A 15,634-nucleotide genomic window follows, 5' to 3' on the forward strand; every position below is an offset into this window, starting at 1 on the left:
TTTTCCAATGAATGGCGACGGGAAAGAGAAACATGCATGATTCAACCATGCGCGCCGCACTGTTTGGGCATCACATGGACTGACGATCACATGCATGCATGATTCAATCATGATAGGAGCACGTAGCCTTTTATTTGAGCATAGTATTTCCACAAATCGGAATCCTGCCCGGCCCTATGCTTTTGCTTTCGATCACTCGCACTCTCTTTTGTTTTCGGCTCTCGCAATGCGAGTGGGTGAAAGTGAAACATAACAGGGTTGCTTGATTGCTTCTCGCTCGCACTAGTAGAAAAAGGAAAATTAAAAGGGAGAGGGGATTCAGTGTTCCACGTGATTGATTTGTCAGAGCCATTTGCAAATCGCAGCCTTGTTTGTCGCCAGTTGATGGGGACGAGGGGTCTCGTGCCGTCACCGTATATAACATAGCAGGCACTTTTCCCATGTACAGATCGATCGCGCCCTGACCTACACTACGCATTGAAAAAAAAAATGCATTGTAACGAGTAGCTAGGTCTCCTTAACTTGTCCATTCAGAAAATGCTTCTCGATAGTACCACATCCGACGAGAAACATGCACTTGCGTTCATCGTTTAATTCTAGGCTCAACAGCAGAGTTCTCCATGCATTGCATTGCATGATGTAGTTGTCAGTAGGTTTTCTATATGGTCGACCATGCCAACTATGGACATGTTTGGTTTACTATCTAACTTGTCACACTTTACCTAACTTTTCTGACTAAGGCTAGTTATTCAATTCGGACAACTAGCCTTCAACAAAGTGTGACACATTTTGCAACCAACCAAACAGGCCCTAGAGTGCCGTTTAGTTCACATATTGGTAACATAATGTATAACTGATAATGTTAAAAAATGTTTGTTTAAGTCCAACCGTAATCGATACAACACTATAAATAGATACCGCCTTATTCAAATTTGTTACCGCTGATATTCGAGTGTGAATCATTACCATTATCATTTACGTTACATTTCGTGCATGTGTGTTTACCTCGTGGCAGGGCCTGTCGCCATCATCCCAAAACGTACATGTTCCATTTCAAACGCGCTGCTCTGGCTCCCGTCATCAGTGGACTGGTTCTTAGCGACGACGTGCGCACTGTGGGCCAAGCTCGCGGTCGCGCCGCTGTCTCCGTCGTCGTAGCAGAAGCTTCCGTGTGCGGCGTTGTTGCCCCATGCTGCGGCTGCGCCTGCGCGGCCCTCCGCCCCCTTCTCGAGGTCGAGGCACTCGAGGAGCAGCGCCACCACGTCGGCCATGGTGGGGCGCTGCGCCGACGCCTGCTCGGTGCACTGGAGCGCGATCTCCGCGGCTTTCCACACGCCGTTGACGTCGTGGCTGCCTCCCATAATGGACGCGTCCACCACGGCCTCGATGTCGTGTCGCCGCGCGCCAGGTGCTGCCGTGTCCACTGGATCACGCTGGTGGGCTGAGGGCCGTGCAGGATAGGAGGCCTCCCCGTGACCAGTTCCAGCAGCACCACGCCGAAGCTGTACACATCGCTCGTGGTGCTTGGCTCTGGCTGCATTGTTGCCTGGTTCCTACATGCACGTCGACGTCGTCCACGTGATTTTTCGTGTGTCAGTGTGTGCATAAGTGCGGATTAAAACTCACGCGATGTGAGGTCCTGTGTGTTGCTTCCCTTACCAGTTACCACTGTACCTTAAAATTACTACTTGTGACTTAAAGGTTGATACATTTCTTTTGTATTTCCTCTATTCAATATATATTAATGATTCTAAACAAATTTAAATAAAAAGTTTAAATTTAATTTTTTTAGATCTTTTTGAACGCTACAACTTTCGTTTAGATCATCTATCCATATAAAATTATTTGAAAAATAAAAAATCAATTTCAAAACCATTAATCTTAACACAAAATTTTTTAGCACTAAACAATTATAAATAAAAAACATTATCAACTACAAAATTGTATATCTCTTTAAGTATTATAAGTTTTTAAATGGTCAGGCTTTTGAAGGCTAAGACATTGTGCCACAATTTATATGGTAGGAATGAAAAGATAGATGTTACATTACATATAAATCCAAGGTATTTTAATGAAGTGGTGGTGGAAGTAGCGCCGATAGATTTATGCTAGTGCTTATTTTAAGACAACCACTAAAACCACTAACATTGGTGGTTGAACCACCGGTGAAATTATGTTGTAAATAGTATGTATTCCTCTTCTGTGTTCATCCAAGTCACCTTTCATTGGTGGCCAACATAGAGATCCAGAAATTGCAAAATACAACGCTGAGGTTTTGATTTTCATTTGTTTAAAGGAGGTTGCTCAAGAAAAATTAGTTACTATCTCTCAGCTTTTTTCATGAATCCTTCTTAATTTGAGGCAAAATCAAATCTAGGTTTCATTTGCGTTTAGAGAGAGAGAGAGAGAATTGGATGTTCTTGTCTTTATTTCATTTAATGATGTTGCTCGAGATGGTTAGTTTATATTTCTTATATCTCTTTTTGCATGATACCTTAATTTGAGGGGAAATAGATCTAGGGTTAGACTGGGACACATCTTGAAGCTTGATTTAGCCTTGCCATTAATTGAAAACTTGCCCATTGATCAATTGGTATCACATATTCTAGAGGATTGCACTACTAAGATGAGATGTTACTATGACTTTCCTATTAACATAACCTTGTATTTAATCCATGGTCATTCCTTGTTTTAGGGCTCATGGACTCTCAGTGATAACGTTGAGCTTCTCCACTCCTCTGCGCCAACAATTAGATGCATTCACCCATGTTAATCAGTCCTCGTCACCATTTACATGTGCTACATCTACATGGTGATGTTGCTAGTTCCTAGTAGTGTTTCAGTGGTTGTGTTTTGTTAGAGACAAATAATAGTCCTATGGTTTCATGATTCTCTCCAAAATTATAGATTAGTTGGCTTATTATGTTTCTTCGTATCATATACATATATCATCAATCACCAATTTCATAATTCACTCTTACATGTAAATACACAATAATAAACTAAATGATGGAGAAGAGTGTTATGTATATTTTGGTTGTGCATTAGTTCATTAAAGTACATAGTTTTTTAACAATTCATTTTTTTTGGTGATTATAATGTTTGTGGAAATTATGAAAATAAGTAAGTTTCAACCATGCTTCTTCCTACTTCAACTAGGCCACCTTTCATTGATGGCAAACTTGGATGTCCATAAATTTCAAAATACAAGTGAAGAGGTTTTGGTCTTCATTTCTTTGAAAAAGGTTGCTCATTAAACGTCAGTTAGTGTCTTTCATATTTTTTCGTGTTCCCTTCTCATTTGAAGCATAATCAGATCTAAGCCTTTATGTTTATAATGTTTAGAAAGACATAAATAATGGTAGGTTTTAGTCTTCATTTCTTTGATGAGGTTGCTTAAGATGGTTAGATCTAGGGTTTCATAAGGGTGGGTTGTATGGAAGCGGGAGGATGAGATAAAAATCATTCATCTTGTTAGATTACAAAATAGTACTACATGCACATCACATCATGCTACATTAGCTCTTGAAAATGGATCCTTTGATTAACACATGAATGAGCTTCACAAACAAAATAATGGCCACAAATGATTGGGTCATGAAGGAGCACAAGCTTTCACCACATGGCTAAGGGAGGAAAACATTCCAAATGGGGAATTGGCTAAGGAATAAACCATCAATATGTTGACATATGGACCATCATGCTAGGCCATAACTTGGTAGACATAAGACATCAATGGCTACATGTTTTGTACCAATTCAAGGGACAAAAAGAGTATGGCACAGAATAGTGGTGTTCTATATGAGGCCTTAGATGAAACCAACAAAAATATTACATGTTATGGTTTCATTGTTGACGTATGAAAATGGACTATGGTACACATATTAAGATTCTAGTGTTTCGATGTTGATGGATTGAACACAAACATATAATTGTAAACAACTATGGTCTACAAAATCTTGACCTTAGTAAAGTAGGTTATAAATATTACTCATAGCTCTTTGCTGAACCTGCCGCATAGGTTTTCCATGCGGTTGGTCTTAGAAACGAGAATAAAAATACTAAGACTCATCTAAAAAATCTAATCTAATCTGATCTAACCAATGTAACAGAGAGACACCCGATCACAGAGAGATCTGATCCAACCAATGTAACAGAGAGACACGAACCATAGTTTTTGACCTATAATAATCCACATGCTAGTGATTTTTACCCAAAATTTGACCCAAACACAAAAAAAACCTAACTCAAAGCCACATGTCAACCCAACCCGACAAGACGTTTAGTACTCTAGTATTGACCACAATCCACATGTATTGAGGTGGATTAGGATATAATTTAAATTAATTTATACATTAATCCACCACAACACATATGGATTGAGATCAATGATAGAGTACTCAAATAAAGCCTAAGGACCTGTTCGTTTCGTATGGAATGAAGGGGTGGAATAAATTTGGCTTAGATTCCTTCAATAATTACTATAAGTTTTGGAGATTTGGAATTAATTCTGATCCGTTCCAGCAGAAACGAACGGACCCTAAGCGGGTCTACCCAAGAGTAGCAAGGAGCACCTACAGCAAACCGAGCACATAAATGGCAAACGGACCCTAAGCGGGTCTACCCAAGAGTAGCAAGGAGCACCTACAGCAAACCGAGCACATAAATGGCAGGGATCACACGAGCGAGCATCCAAGCATTACAGCAACTTACTCCCTTTTATAGATCTTTTTTCTTTCAGTCCAACAATTCGTGGAAAGTGGAAAACCAATCTCTAGGCACAAATCAAGAGACTCAAACCCCGCAATCTCAAACGTCTTCGGTTTCTGAAATTGGATTGGGGGGAGTGCAGAACCAGTCAATTATAGGACAGAGAACAGACGGAACCATACACATCTTGCAGCACAAAGGGGGTTCTCTCACGTAATGGTGACAGCACAAAAGGACAGAAAACCCGACCAGTCAATCATAGTGATGACCATAATTTACAAGCAGCAGCTGTCATAACGGGCTGAAGGGCTCCGGCAGCGGCTCGAACCGGTGGTCGAACAGGGGGCTTTGGTCGGGCTTGTCATCAAGCCCGTGCAGCCAGTTTGTGTTCCGCACGTCCTCCCTGAGAAGCATCGCTTCATAGCGCGAGCTACCATAGATGTCCAGTTCGCTCAGGGTCTCCTTGGTCCCGATGCTCCCCCTGTCTGGCGAATCGGTTGAGCTGCCACCATTACGTGAGAGAACCCCGTTTGAGTCCCCGGAGAGGTGTCCGTTCACGCTGCTTCCATTGTCACTGTAGCGCTGGTCCCCGTTTGAGATGCCATGCCCTGGGTCTGATGCCCGAGCTGGACGGACCTTGGCAGCAGCCGAGCGGATGCTCTGGGGAAACAGGGATGTGCCGCGAATGCCACCCAAGTTCTGCCGAATGTCCTGTCAAAAGGAGTGATAGCTTAGGACCTGTTTTGGAACCACCCATTTTTTTTAAGAAACTGGTTTATGGAAACTGAGGTGGTTCCAAAAATACCAGTTTATGCCTCAGTTTAAAGAAATTGGATTCACAGTTTCTTAAAAACCAAGAAGCTAGTCTCTCCTAGCTAAAAAACAAAAACTGGTTTCTTAAAAACTGGGTTGCATCCAAACAGGACCTTAGCTTCTTCCAACATTCATGCATCATTCAGTAGTTTAGACCAACCTATTATCTATGCAGTGTTTCAATTTTCAACCAAAACCGATCATCTCTAAAAGGACTAACTTAACAAACTTTTAGAGACGTGTCACTTGAGATGAAGTCACCACTTACGGGTGCAAATGTGAATGTCAATGCAATGTGTATTTGAATATTTTAGTATAATACCGCCAAAGAACATTTCACAATTTATTTATATATGTGTGTGTGTTCTTATTTTGGTTTTACATAATAAGAGATGACCTTGGTGACACAGAGTCAATCTGTATCTGGGAATATTTCACTTGCAGCGTTTATTTGTCCACTTTGAAAATCGAGATGCATGGACTTGCAAAATGTTTCCTAAGCCACGGGCATGGCAATTCTGACTAAATGTAAAAGGCTGAATATTGATAGGTCCAAAAGTAAGTAAACAGTTTCAGAAGGTAACAAACTAAGCAATTCAAGCGATAAGAACCCAACTCCAAAACTAAACTGCAGGATGGTAGCTGATATGAACACAAGGAACATACCATGTGCTTGATAGCCATGTCAAGTGACCTCCTTGATATCGACCTCCCAAATCCATTATCTGTGGTACCCGTGGAAGGTCTCGAGGGTCTATTAGCTTGACTGTCAATATTGGACCTGTCAGCCTGTCGATTTTGGTGTCCATTTGTGAGAGTAGAGGTCTTTGATGATGCATCAGAAAATTTACTTCGGCTCACAGCAGGCACAGAGATCTTCTTCACAGGAGCTGAGGCAGCTGAAGGTTCAGTATTTGGGGTTGATCTTATGCCTAAAGCCATTCCTGGCCGTGATCTGCCAGCAGATGGTGGTCTTTCAGGTAATTTTGTCCTTAGATTTGGTGGAGTTTCATTTGGAAAATCGGGGATATCAAGAGGTCGCACTGGAGCTCGGGGTCGTGGGTTTGGAGAACTTGGACGAGATGATGGAGCAGATGAAGGTGCTGAGTTCCTGCCAGTACTGGCTGCAGACCTGGACGAAGTCGTAAAGCTGTTGATGCTAGAAGTCCGTCCAACAGAAGGAGAACGACCAATAGCTGGAGCTGATGAGCGAATTGCAGGCTGTCGTGTAGGTGTAGATGATCGTGAGCTGGAACGGCTCATTGAAGGAACCGAACTTGAGGACAATGAGGTGGCACGGCTTATCCCAGGAACATTACCTGAGGAAGACCCTGGTCTGCTTGTTGCACTCAAGGAGGCGCTCGGACGGCTTATTACATGAGTTGCACTTGAAGATGAATTGGGAACAATACGGGACCGGGAATTTGGAGTTGATGGCCTTGCATTATGTGTGAATGTAGTCTTGGCAGCAGCGGAATCAGTTGAAGAGTTTGGTGCTGTTGGACGAGTTCTCGTAGGAGTAGATGGGCGAGTTTTTGCTGGTGTAGATGGACGAGTATTAACAGGAGTAGAGGATCTTGCAGGCACTGGACGTGCAGCTGGAGCTGAATGCTTTGGTGTGCCAACTGTGCTGCTTCGCCTACTAGGAGTTGTAGGTCTTGAAGTGACTGAAGAAATGCTTGTATTCAGAACTGATGTCCTGTTGTTGCCATTCATGAGAGCTGACTGGATAGATGATCGGCTGACAGAGTTACTTCTTGCAGGTCTAGTGGGAATCGTCGAATTCCCATTCTCTGTTTGAGATATTGAAAGCTGCAAATGAAACCATTATTATAACCAGTAGAGCTTAGGTAGGTCATAAAGTTATGCAACTATTGTTTATATTGTATGGTTAGTAGATAAAGAGCAGTATTTAATTTCTATTACAAAGTTTCCGTGTTAAATAATAAAGTTCAGCATTAAATTTGCCAAGTAAATATACTATTTCTATTTCTGTACAGCAGCCTTAAAAGTGCATTCTTTCCTCGACATATTTTACTTCAACAGTTTGTATATGATGGAATAAATACTAAGGTGAAGCCCTATTTACTAACTTATAGTAAGAATAAACCACTTCATTCCAAAAGAAATGAGTTGGCGAGTAAGATTGCAAAACATTGCAGACTACAGTGCTCTGGAGTTATATCTCATAATTTCTCTGTTGCCAAGGCTATTCTGATTAGTAGGTAAAAATGATTCACATGTGTCACTTCTACAGTTCTACGGCTCTACCTCATATAAAAAGCATGATTCCAAGAAAACTATTGCTCAGAATAGTAACATTTTATCAGTTTGCAAGGGAAAACTGTCAAATATTAACACATTTAACTCTTAAGAACCAAAATGCAACATACCCTAGATGCTCTGGTAGTTGAGGATGATCTAGTTGTAGTGCGCTTCGGTAATATATTTGAGGATGGTGTTTTCTCAGCGCCCTCCAGTGCAGGAACACGTGGGGTCCCAGGAGGAGTTAGGAGCCTGTACAGCACGAAGTAAATTAAGTTAGAGTAGGGGGGGGGGGGGGGGGGGGGGAGGTGATATGTATAACTACAGTACAGAAAACAAACAACCAATTAGGAAGCGAGAAACCAATTAGTAGATCTTTGCAGCCAAAAAACGATCAAAATATCATGAAGTACTGTGAGGAAAATCACTGCAAATGGTATGTTTGACCGGTGGCAACTGGCCCATCGTTTGAAGCATGCTCATGTATCAAATTGGCCTTTATCAAATGCCTCAGATCTACCTCCCCAACAAAAGGATTCTCCTAAATATATTTCACTCTTTTTCAGCCATACTTCATCCATGATAACTGTGTAAAGATTTGTTGCATGCTTTTACCAATCTCCAGGTTGGTGTTCAAAGGGAGAGAGAGAGAGAGAGAGAGAGAGAGAGAGAGAGAGAGAGAGAGAGCCCACACAGGGCAATCAGCTCACATGTATATATCGTGTGTTTCAGCTTTTCTTTGCATAGGGACACATTTCCTCCCAACAACCACCACTGCCCACAAAGTCATCTTTAGTTAGCGACAAAGATCGCCTCAAACCCATCACAACAATCAGTCAATCACCACCTAAAAACCAGACATGATCTTGGGTGATACGTTGTGGACAAGCTTCAACTCATTCAAACCAGTGATCCGTACAAATACATCCCCAAAGCAGGGCGGTTCAAGTCAATCCCGGGGGAAATACAGCTCTTGTACCGCATCAATCCCCTCTTCAGTCGACACAGTGAGTGAATCATATACACGCAGCAAATTAAAAAAAAGAAGCTAGAACCGCTAGACAGAGAAAGATTTCCTCGACAAAATTATAGACAGGGAAAGGCAGAGCGGGCAGGTAAGCTGATACTCACCAATCGTAGTCGTTCTTCCCGATCTCCGAACCCAGTAGGTCCTCCATCTCTAGAGACTAGAGCAAGCTTCGTTGCCCCCAAACTGCAAAAAGGCAACACTAAAAATAAGGTAAGAAAAAGATCCGAAATCCCACACGAAGCAGTAGCGAGACCAGTGCTGCGGCAAGTACCTCCGGCAGTCGGCAGCGCGGATTCGGATCCGGATCCGGCAGGTTACAGAGGCTTGTACCTAGTCAATGCCTCCTTCTCCGGTTCCCGCAGCCAATGCCGCTGCCTTCCTCCAATGCCGCGGCCGGGGCTAGGGCTACTATAGATGCCGCCCGCGCTAGAGATGCCGAGGAGAGAGGGCTAGAAGCCTGGAAGGAAGCGGAGAGGCGGACGGGGGACGACGATGCTTGCTGCTGGTGGTGGTGGTGCTGGAAGGGCTGCGTGGGAGAGCGTGAAGTTCTGCGCCGCTGCGCTGTGATGGGAAGGAAGCCTTTGTTTTGTTTAGCCGCAAAGGCCCGCGACCCTCCCATCCCATGTCCTACTTCTGAGGGGCGACGGGCCCACATGTCAAGGACAGGTCTGCGGGGAGGACGGGGCCCTGCACCTGCGCCTGCGGGGAGCAGAGCAGGAGACCCTTGTGAGCGGATAGGAGGGAGCCGGTCAGGGACTCAGGGTAGGTTTAAAGGGGGGTTGACATGTGGGGCCCGAGCCCACAGATCAGCGTGGACGACCTCGTAGCTTAGGTTACTATAAGGTTACTAGTATTAATCAATGGCTGTCAGAGGGTGCACTGATGCGCCTCCAGAATAATCAGTGGATGATTTGCCGCTTGACAGCGTAGAGCGGCAGGCTGGCAGATCAGGGAAGGGCATCATCAAGGCCCATTCCGGAGCGCGGTCAAATGAGGGGCAACGTGCACCGGGGGGAGCTGGATCCTAGACGGTGCACGTGCAGTCGCATGGTCTCCTGTTGCCGTCCGATCAGGAACATGCGTTCAGGATGGTGGTGCTACGCTTTGTGTGCACCGTGTTAGATCTGGATCAGCATTCAGCAGCTACCAGTACCGCCTGCCTTATCGGCTGCGTGACAGTTTGCGATGGTCGATGGCCAGTGTACTCGCTGTTCCAAATTAGCTGTCGTACCGGTCAAAAAATTGTCAAATTTAAACAAATTGGTAAAAAATAGTAACAATATTTCTATGTGTAAATAAATTTATTATAAAAATAGACTTAAAGATCTATCTAATAATACTAATTATATAGTATAAATATTAATATTTTCACGTATATATTTTGTTAAGGCTAAAAATAATTGGATTTGGGGAAAAAAACGAAAACGTGAACTAATTATGGCTGAGGAAGCTGAGAAGGTAAAGAGGACAAGGGGGAGCACTGTTACCGAACGTGAGGTGAGGTCCTCCGATCTTGTGCGCCACGCCAGTGACGTACTACAACAGCTGCGTGCGAGCAGGGGTCCGTGCTGCGCACAGGCACAGCACACACAGCACTCCAATAATGCGTGTGGCCGCGCATGTGGCCGGCTACCCTAGCTGCGTGGCCAGGCCAGTGGTGTGCATATTATATGTGAATGAATTGTGACGATGTCAATGTGCCGGACACATGCAATCCCATCAGGGGCTTATGTTCGTCCTCGCTGCCAGGACAAATTTCGTCAGACGTTCCATCCGCGTGACCTGCTGGCTCATATAATCCTGGTTTCAACATTCCTTCTGTAGTTTCCTGCAGTTTTTCGAGTGCCACATGTGACTGTCTTGTTGAGGGGAAATAGTACGACCTCCCCGGGAAAATAGTTCCCATTTCCTAAAAAAAAAACAAGTTTAAATTTAATTGAATCTATAAAAAATAGAAGAACCATTTATTATAGAGATTCATAAATGTCATATATATATATATCACTGTAAAAATATAATCATGGTACCTTAACAAGAGCTGAGAAAAGAAAATTCCCAGCTGCACGAACTCAAGTGACGTAGGACACCGGAACTCTCCAACTTCGGCCATCCCATACAAAGAGCGCCCCGTAGCCGTGGGTTGGTGCCTAGCTATCTGCGCCTCCCACGGAGGCGGGAGCCGGAGGGCACTGGCGTGGTGGCGGTTGGGCGATGGCGACCGGCGGTGGTTGCTGCGTCGCCAGGGACCGACACGGCGGGGACTGTACCGGTACCCGCGCCAATCTCGCGCGTCACTGCAGCCTTGCAGTTGCAGTGCTCCTCCGTCTCATTCCCATCTCGCCAGACGCCAGGGGGGCGGCAGCGGCACCCGGCAGTCCGGCGCAGCATGCACTGCATAGGGTCCTCTCCTCACGCCGGGGCCGGGCTCTGCTCTGGTTCTGGTGACCACACAAATGTTTGGTGGTCCTTCGGAAAGGATACAAGGGAAGTGCTCTGAAATGTGCAAAATAAATAAAAAAAATAATGCATAATGCTCATCTAATCAAATTCAGTGTACTGGTCGTTCTGTCAAATTCAGTAGTCGCAAACCATGCAGAGAATAGAGAGTCTGATAGGAATAATCCTTATCAGTAGTCAGTGGCGACTGGCGAGACAACCGCTGGATCCTCGTGTAGGCGACATGCATCCTGCACATGTGGCGACATTCAGTGTACCGTCCCATAATGCATGGTCCTGCTTATTACCAAGCTGTAGTGGAGGGACCTGCATTCTTCAACTTGTCACAATGTCATTTGCCTCTAGAGTGTTCAGCTACAGCGTTTGGATAAGATCCAGGGGGGCACAATACAATGGCCCTGTTTGGCACAGCTGCTGCTTGTTGAATGGTGAAAAGCAGCTTCTGCTTGTTGGCTGCTTTTAGTGTATTCTGAGAAGCAGCTGAACTAATAAGCTGCTGGAGAAGCTAGCTGTTTGGCAGAACTTCTGCTTAAATTTGTGAAGAAGCTGAAAATAAGCTGTGCCAAACAGGGCCAATGCTCGTCAGTGCTCAAACCTGATGCATTTATATGCAAACTGATGAATTCTGCTACTTCAGAAAAAATAAAATCTACTAACATTAGTGACGAAATATATTTTGGTAGCAAGTCTATTTAGAGATATAAATATCAATCCTTTTTTTATAAACTCGGAAGTGGAATCAACTGTTTTTTTAAAGAAAAAAATAGGCAGTGTATTTTATTTTGGAACTGAGGGGGGAGTACGTGTGATCCATCCTTGTTGTTCCAAGGCATCAGTTCACTTCAGTACCGTGTGTAGTGCTTGCCCGTGTATGTTTCCGGTGTCTTATTATGACCAGCTTCCACTTTCCAGGTGTGGCACTTGATTAATAAATGATGCGTCCTGGACTGCACTTGCAAGTCCAAGAACAGGTTTAGATTTACGAGCAACTATCAAAGTACTAGACTACAGCGTCAATTATTGCGATTAGAGAGCTACCACTTTCCCTAGCATTAAAAATGTCAAAAGGTATAGGGAGATCTAGGATCCATTTTTTTCACTGGAAAGGCAAGGCAAAAGCGACGTCCTAGCTGTAGGCGGCCGATGGCTGGTTTGCTGAAAGATGATGGTACCAGGACGTACCAATTTCCCTCGAGTGAGAGATTAATCATTCGTGCGTGCGTGGAGTTTCGCTTTCCCAACTTTCATGCCCTTCGTCTCCAGCCATCCTGCCTCCTGCAGCTGCTATAGACCATGCATGCAGGCTGCAGCTCACTTGTGAAGAGTGGTAAGCTAAATCTAGTATAAGTTAGCTCTATGGAAACTAGGAGATGTTTAAAAAATAGCTCAAAGAATGTTTCAAATAGATGAGTTGATGACGTTGTAGGTGCACCGAACGTATCTGATGTGCACCAAATATGGGGACACGAATATAGACAGTGCCCTATTTATAAAATAGTAGCACCAACCCATCAAATATAATCTACACTAAACATAGTGCACCTCCCTACCGGATTTGAAATTCAGAGAGGTTTGCAACTGTATTATTTGAGGTAAAGCTCTCGCTAGACACTGAAAGGATCATGATATCGAAAAAGGAGTGAATTGGGATTTCTCTATTTTTTGTGTAACTTAACTTCTATTGCAAACCTAACTTCATGTGAGTATTACAACTTTGGCTTAAGTGTTTCTTTGTCATTTTAAAAAAAGTAAAGTATTAGTGAATAACAACCACCTTGACGTCGACCTCCTTCCCCCCCCCCCCCCCCCCCCCCCCCCCCCAAAAAAAAGCGATTACTCATCCCGGTGATCTAACCTCATGGAATTAATAAGCATCTCCGATATGGACTTTAGTCTAGGTCTGGCCTTTGATCGTTTCGTCATGGATCAGTTGACACGCAGGAGGAGGAGAACTACTAACCTGCGTGGCAGTTTATAAAAGAAAAGTATTAATATTTATATCTCTAAATAGACTTGCTTGCTACCAAAATATATTTCATCACTAATGTTAGTAGATTTTTTCCCGAAGTACCAGAATTCATCAGTTTGCATAGAAATGCATCAGGTTTGAGCTGCGGATTTTAAATGCCTCCTGCGGTAGACAAACCTGATGAATTATATTCTAACTGGTACTTGTATCTTCTACACGGACTCAATATTTAAAACGAATATTGATGCTTATATTATTACCGATTTTAAAATAACAAAAACAAATATCGATGGATAGAAACCCGGCTTATTGTCCAAACATTAGCTAGTTCAGCTATTAGCTATTTTTAGTAAACTAGTTAATAGTTAGGTAGCTATTTGTTAGCTGACTAATTCCACTAACAATTTTTAGGCAACTAACTATTAATTATAGTGCATTCAAACATCTCATATCAATGTTTTACGTTAGTAATTTGTTGAAGGCAAATAATGCCAAATATGGCGCGCGGAAGATAACGACCACTTCCGACCTCAGGTCGCTTCCTCATCCCTCGGTCCCGCGTGTCGCGCTCGCCCAGACCCGAACTCCGCGTATCATCATCGGTCCAAGCAGAAGGATCGGAGGCACACACGGGACAGGTAAATTGGATCTCGCTCGAGGAACCAAAAGCACTCTCGATCACAGGAATTCACGTCGATCGCTTGAGTTAGTTTGCAGCCAAGATGAACGACGCCGATGTCGGGAAGCAGGTGCAGCAGATGGTCCGGTTCATCCTGCAGGAGGCCGACGAGAAAGCCAGCGAGATCAGTGTTGCCGCCGAGGAGGTCGGTACAGACTCTCTCGTCTTCACCACATGCATCCCAACATACTTAGATCTGTACGCATGCATGCATGCAGGAGTTCAGCATCGAGAAGCTGCAGCTGGTGGAGTCGGAAAAACGGAGGGTGCGGCAGGAGTACGAGCGCAAGGAGAAGCAGGTGGACGTCCGCAGGAAGATGTGAGCAGACGATCGATCCATTCGTTCGTTTCCAGCATCTCATCATTTTTTTCATTTACCGATGCAAATTCCACACGCCCATGCATGCATGCATGCAGCGAGTACTCGACGGAGCTGAACGCGGCGCGCATCAAGCTGCTGCGGGCGCAGGACGACGTGGTGACCGGGATGAAGGAGAGCGCCGGCGACGCGCTGCTCCGCGTCACCAAGGACGCCAACGCCTACAAGAGGGTCCTCAAGGGCCTCATCGTGCAGAGCCTGCTTCGCCTGAGGGAGCCGGCGCTGGTGCTGCGGTGCCGAGAGGCGGACCGGAGCCTGGTGGAGGCGGTGCTGGAGGTGGCCAAGAAGGAGTACGCCGAGAAGGCCAAGGTCAACCTCCCCAAGATCATCATCGACGGCAAGGTCTACCTGCCGCCGCAGAGGACCAGCCGCGACGCGCATGGGCCGTCCTGGTACTCACTTGCTCACGTCACATCGCGGAACCTTAGTTAGTGATGACTGATGAGGGCGATGAATTGATGGATGCGTGTGAACTGTGTGATGGCGATCGTACAAACAGCTCCGGCGGCGTGGTGCTCGCGTCCCAGGACGGCAAGATCGTCTGCGACAACACGCTGGACGCCAGGCTCAGCGTCTCCTTCAGGCAAAAGCTCCCCGAGGTGCGTCGGTTATGGTTGTTCCCTCCTTACAGATTTCCTACTACTACTGCATTGATCAGACTCGTAATGTCCATGACTACTTCGTCTTTGCAGATCAGGAAGAAACTCTTCAGCCAGCGAGTATCGTCCTAATGTTTTTTTTTTGTTACTCTGATCGATTGTTTTCTGAAATAAACCAGAAGCGGTCCGATCCTACGAAGATACACAGGTCCTGACATTGGGTGAAGCCCGTATGTGCACGTTTCGGATTTCGCAACATCGATTTGAGCTTGAACAGTTCTTCGCTAGCTTGTCGGTAGAGGCGGCAATGGCTGAAGTTGAGTCTGTATCCCGGTGGATAGGGGACCTCCGCGACCGTTACCCTGAGTCGAGTTGTGTCACAGTCTGTATCTATCGCTCCTGAAACCTGAGGGGCCTGTATTGTTTGTCATGCACTTTGTTTCTTCTCTTCTGTTTGTAGCCTACTATATCCACTGAAATCTGAGGGGCCTGTATTGTTTGTCAAGTACTTTGTTTTTCTCTCTCTTCTATCTGCACCCTAATCCACGGTAAAACATGCGGAATAAGATGGGTATGAATGTACCCAAACAAGGTCCAAGAGGTTGGAGAACAACACTGTAAATACAGAGTAAACACTGGAAATAGCACAATCCCTGATCAATATGTTAGTCTTTTTGACTGCCAAAACATGACTTTCCCATGAAATACCTTGGAGTGCCTAACTGCCTATCAG

At 44.7% G+C, this 15,634-nt stretch overlaps 2 protein-coding genes across 5 annotated transcripts; one reads left to right on the forward strand and one right to left on the reverse strand.

The window, feature by feature from the left end:
• Nucleotides 1–4,699: 4,699 nt before the first annotated feature.
• On the reverse strand, nucleotides 4,700–9,550 carry LOC100281603 (uncharacterized). 3 transcript variants are annotated; one of them, XM_023300278.2, is made up of 5 exons: nucleotides 9,090–9,550; nucleotides 8,920–9,001; nucleotides 7,917–8,040; nucleotides 6,190–7,335; nucleotides 4,700–5,421 (listed from the first exon to the last, which is right to left on the reverse strand). In XM_023300278.2, the coding sequence occupies exons 2-5, from the start codon at nucleotides 8,964–8,966 to the stop codon at nucleotides 5,002–5,004; spliced, it is 1,737 nt and encodes a 578-aa protein (XP_023156046.1). In that variant the 5' UTR covers nucleotides 8,967–9,001; nucleotides 9,090–9,550; the 3' UTR covers nucleotides 4,700–5,001. The 3 variants fall into 3 exon arrangements, with proteins under 3 accessions (XP_023156046.1, XP_023156047.1, NP_001147994.2); NM_001154522.3 differs by having other exon boundaries at nucleotides 4,805–5,421; nucleotides 8,920–9,017; nucleotides 9,090–9,361; XM_023300279.2 differs by lacking the exons at nucleotides 8,920–9,001; nucleotides 9,090–9,550 and adding an exon at nucleotides 8,133–8,208.
• Nucleotides 9,551–13,772: 4,222 nt separating this feature from the next.
• LOC100501172 (uncharacterized) lies at nucleotides 13,773–15,406 on the forward strand. Of its 2 annotated transcripts, none has more exons than XM_023300322.2 (6): nucleotides 13,773–13,882; nucleotides 13,955–14,068; nucleotides 14,142–14,242; nucleotides 14,341–14,694; nucleotides 14,802–14,901; nucleotides 14,995–15,406. In XM_023300322.2, the coding sequence occupies exons 2-6, from the start codon at nucleotides 13,967–13,969 to the stop codon at nucleotides 15,031–15,033; spliced, it is 696 nt and encodes a 231-aa protein (XP_023156090.1). In that variant the 5' UTR covers nucleotides 13,773–13,882; nucleotides 13,955–13,966; the 3' UTR covers nucleotides 15,034–15,406. The 2 variants fall into 2 exon arrangements, with proteins under 2 accessions (XP_023156090.1, NP_001338881.1); NM_001351952.1 differs by having other exon boundaries at nucleotides 13,816–13,882; nucleotides 13,962–14,068; nucleotides 14,995–15,375.
• The last annotated feature ends 228 nt before the right edge of the window (nucleotides 15,407–15,634 follow it).

Source organism: Zea mays, chromosome 6, assembly GCF_902167145.1.
Source record: "Zea mays cultivar B73 chromosome 6, Zm-B73-REFERENCE-NAM-5.0, whole genome shotgun sequence".
Taxonomy (NCBI): domain Eukaryota; kingdom Viridiplantae; phylum Streptophyta; class Magnoliopsida; order Poales; family Poaceae; genus Zea; species Zea mays.

Excerpts from the sequence above, each read along its gene's own strand:
- LOC100501172 (XM_023300322.2), top strand. The coding sequence starts at position 13,967 with ATGAACGACGCCGATGTCGGGAAGCAGGTGCAGCAGATGGTCCGGTTC. Across the intron at positions 14,243-14,340 it reads GTGGACGTCCGCAGGAAGAT|CGAGTACTCGACGGAGCTGA; the intron begins GTGAGCAGACGA and ends GCATGCATGCAG. Across the intron at positions 14,695-14,801 it reads GACGCGCATGGGCCGTCCTG|CTCCGGCGGCGTGGTGCTCG; the intron begins GTACTCACTTGC and ends TCGTACAAACAG.
- LOC100281603 (XM_023300278.2), bottom strand. The coding sequence starts at position 8,966 with ATGGAGGACCTACTGGGTTCGGAGATCGGGAAGAACGACTACGATTG. Across the intron at positions 8,041-8,919 it reads GGGAAGAACGACTACGATTG|GCTCCTAACTCCTCCTGGGA; the intron begins GTGAGTATCAGC and ends CGTGCTGTACAG. Across the intron at positions 7,336-7,916 it reads CAACTACCAGAGCATCTAGG|CTTTCAATATCTCAAACAGA; the intron begins GTATGTTGCATT and ends TTTCATTTGCAG.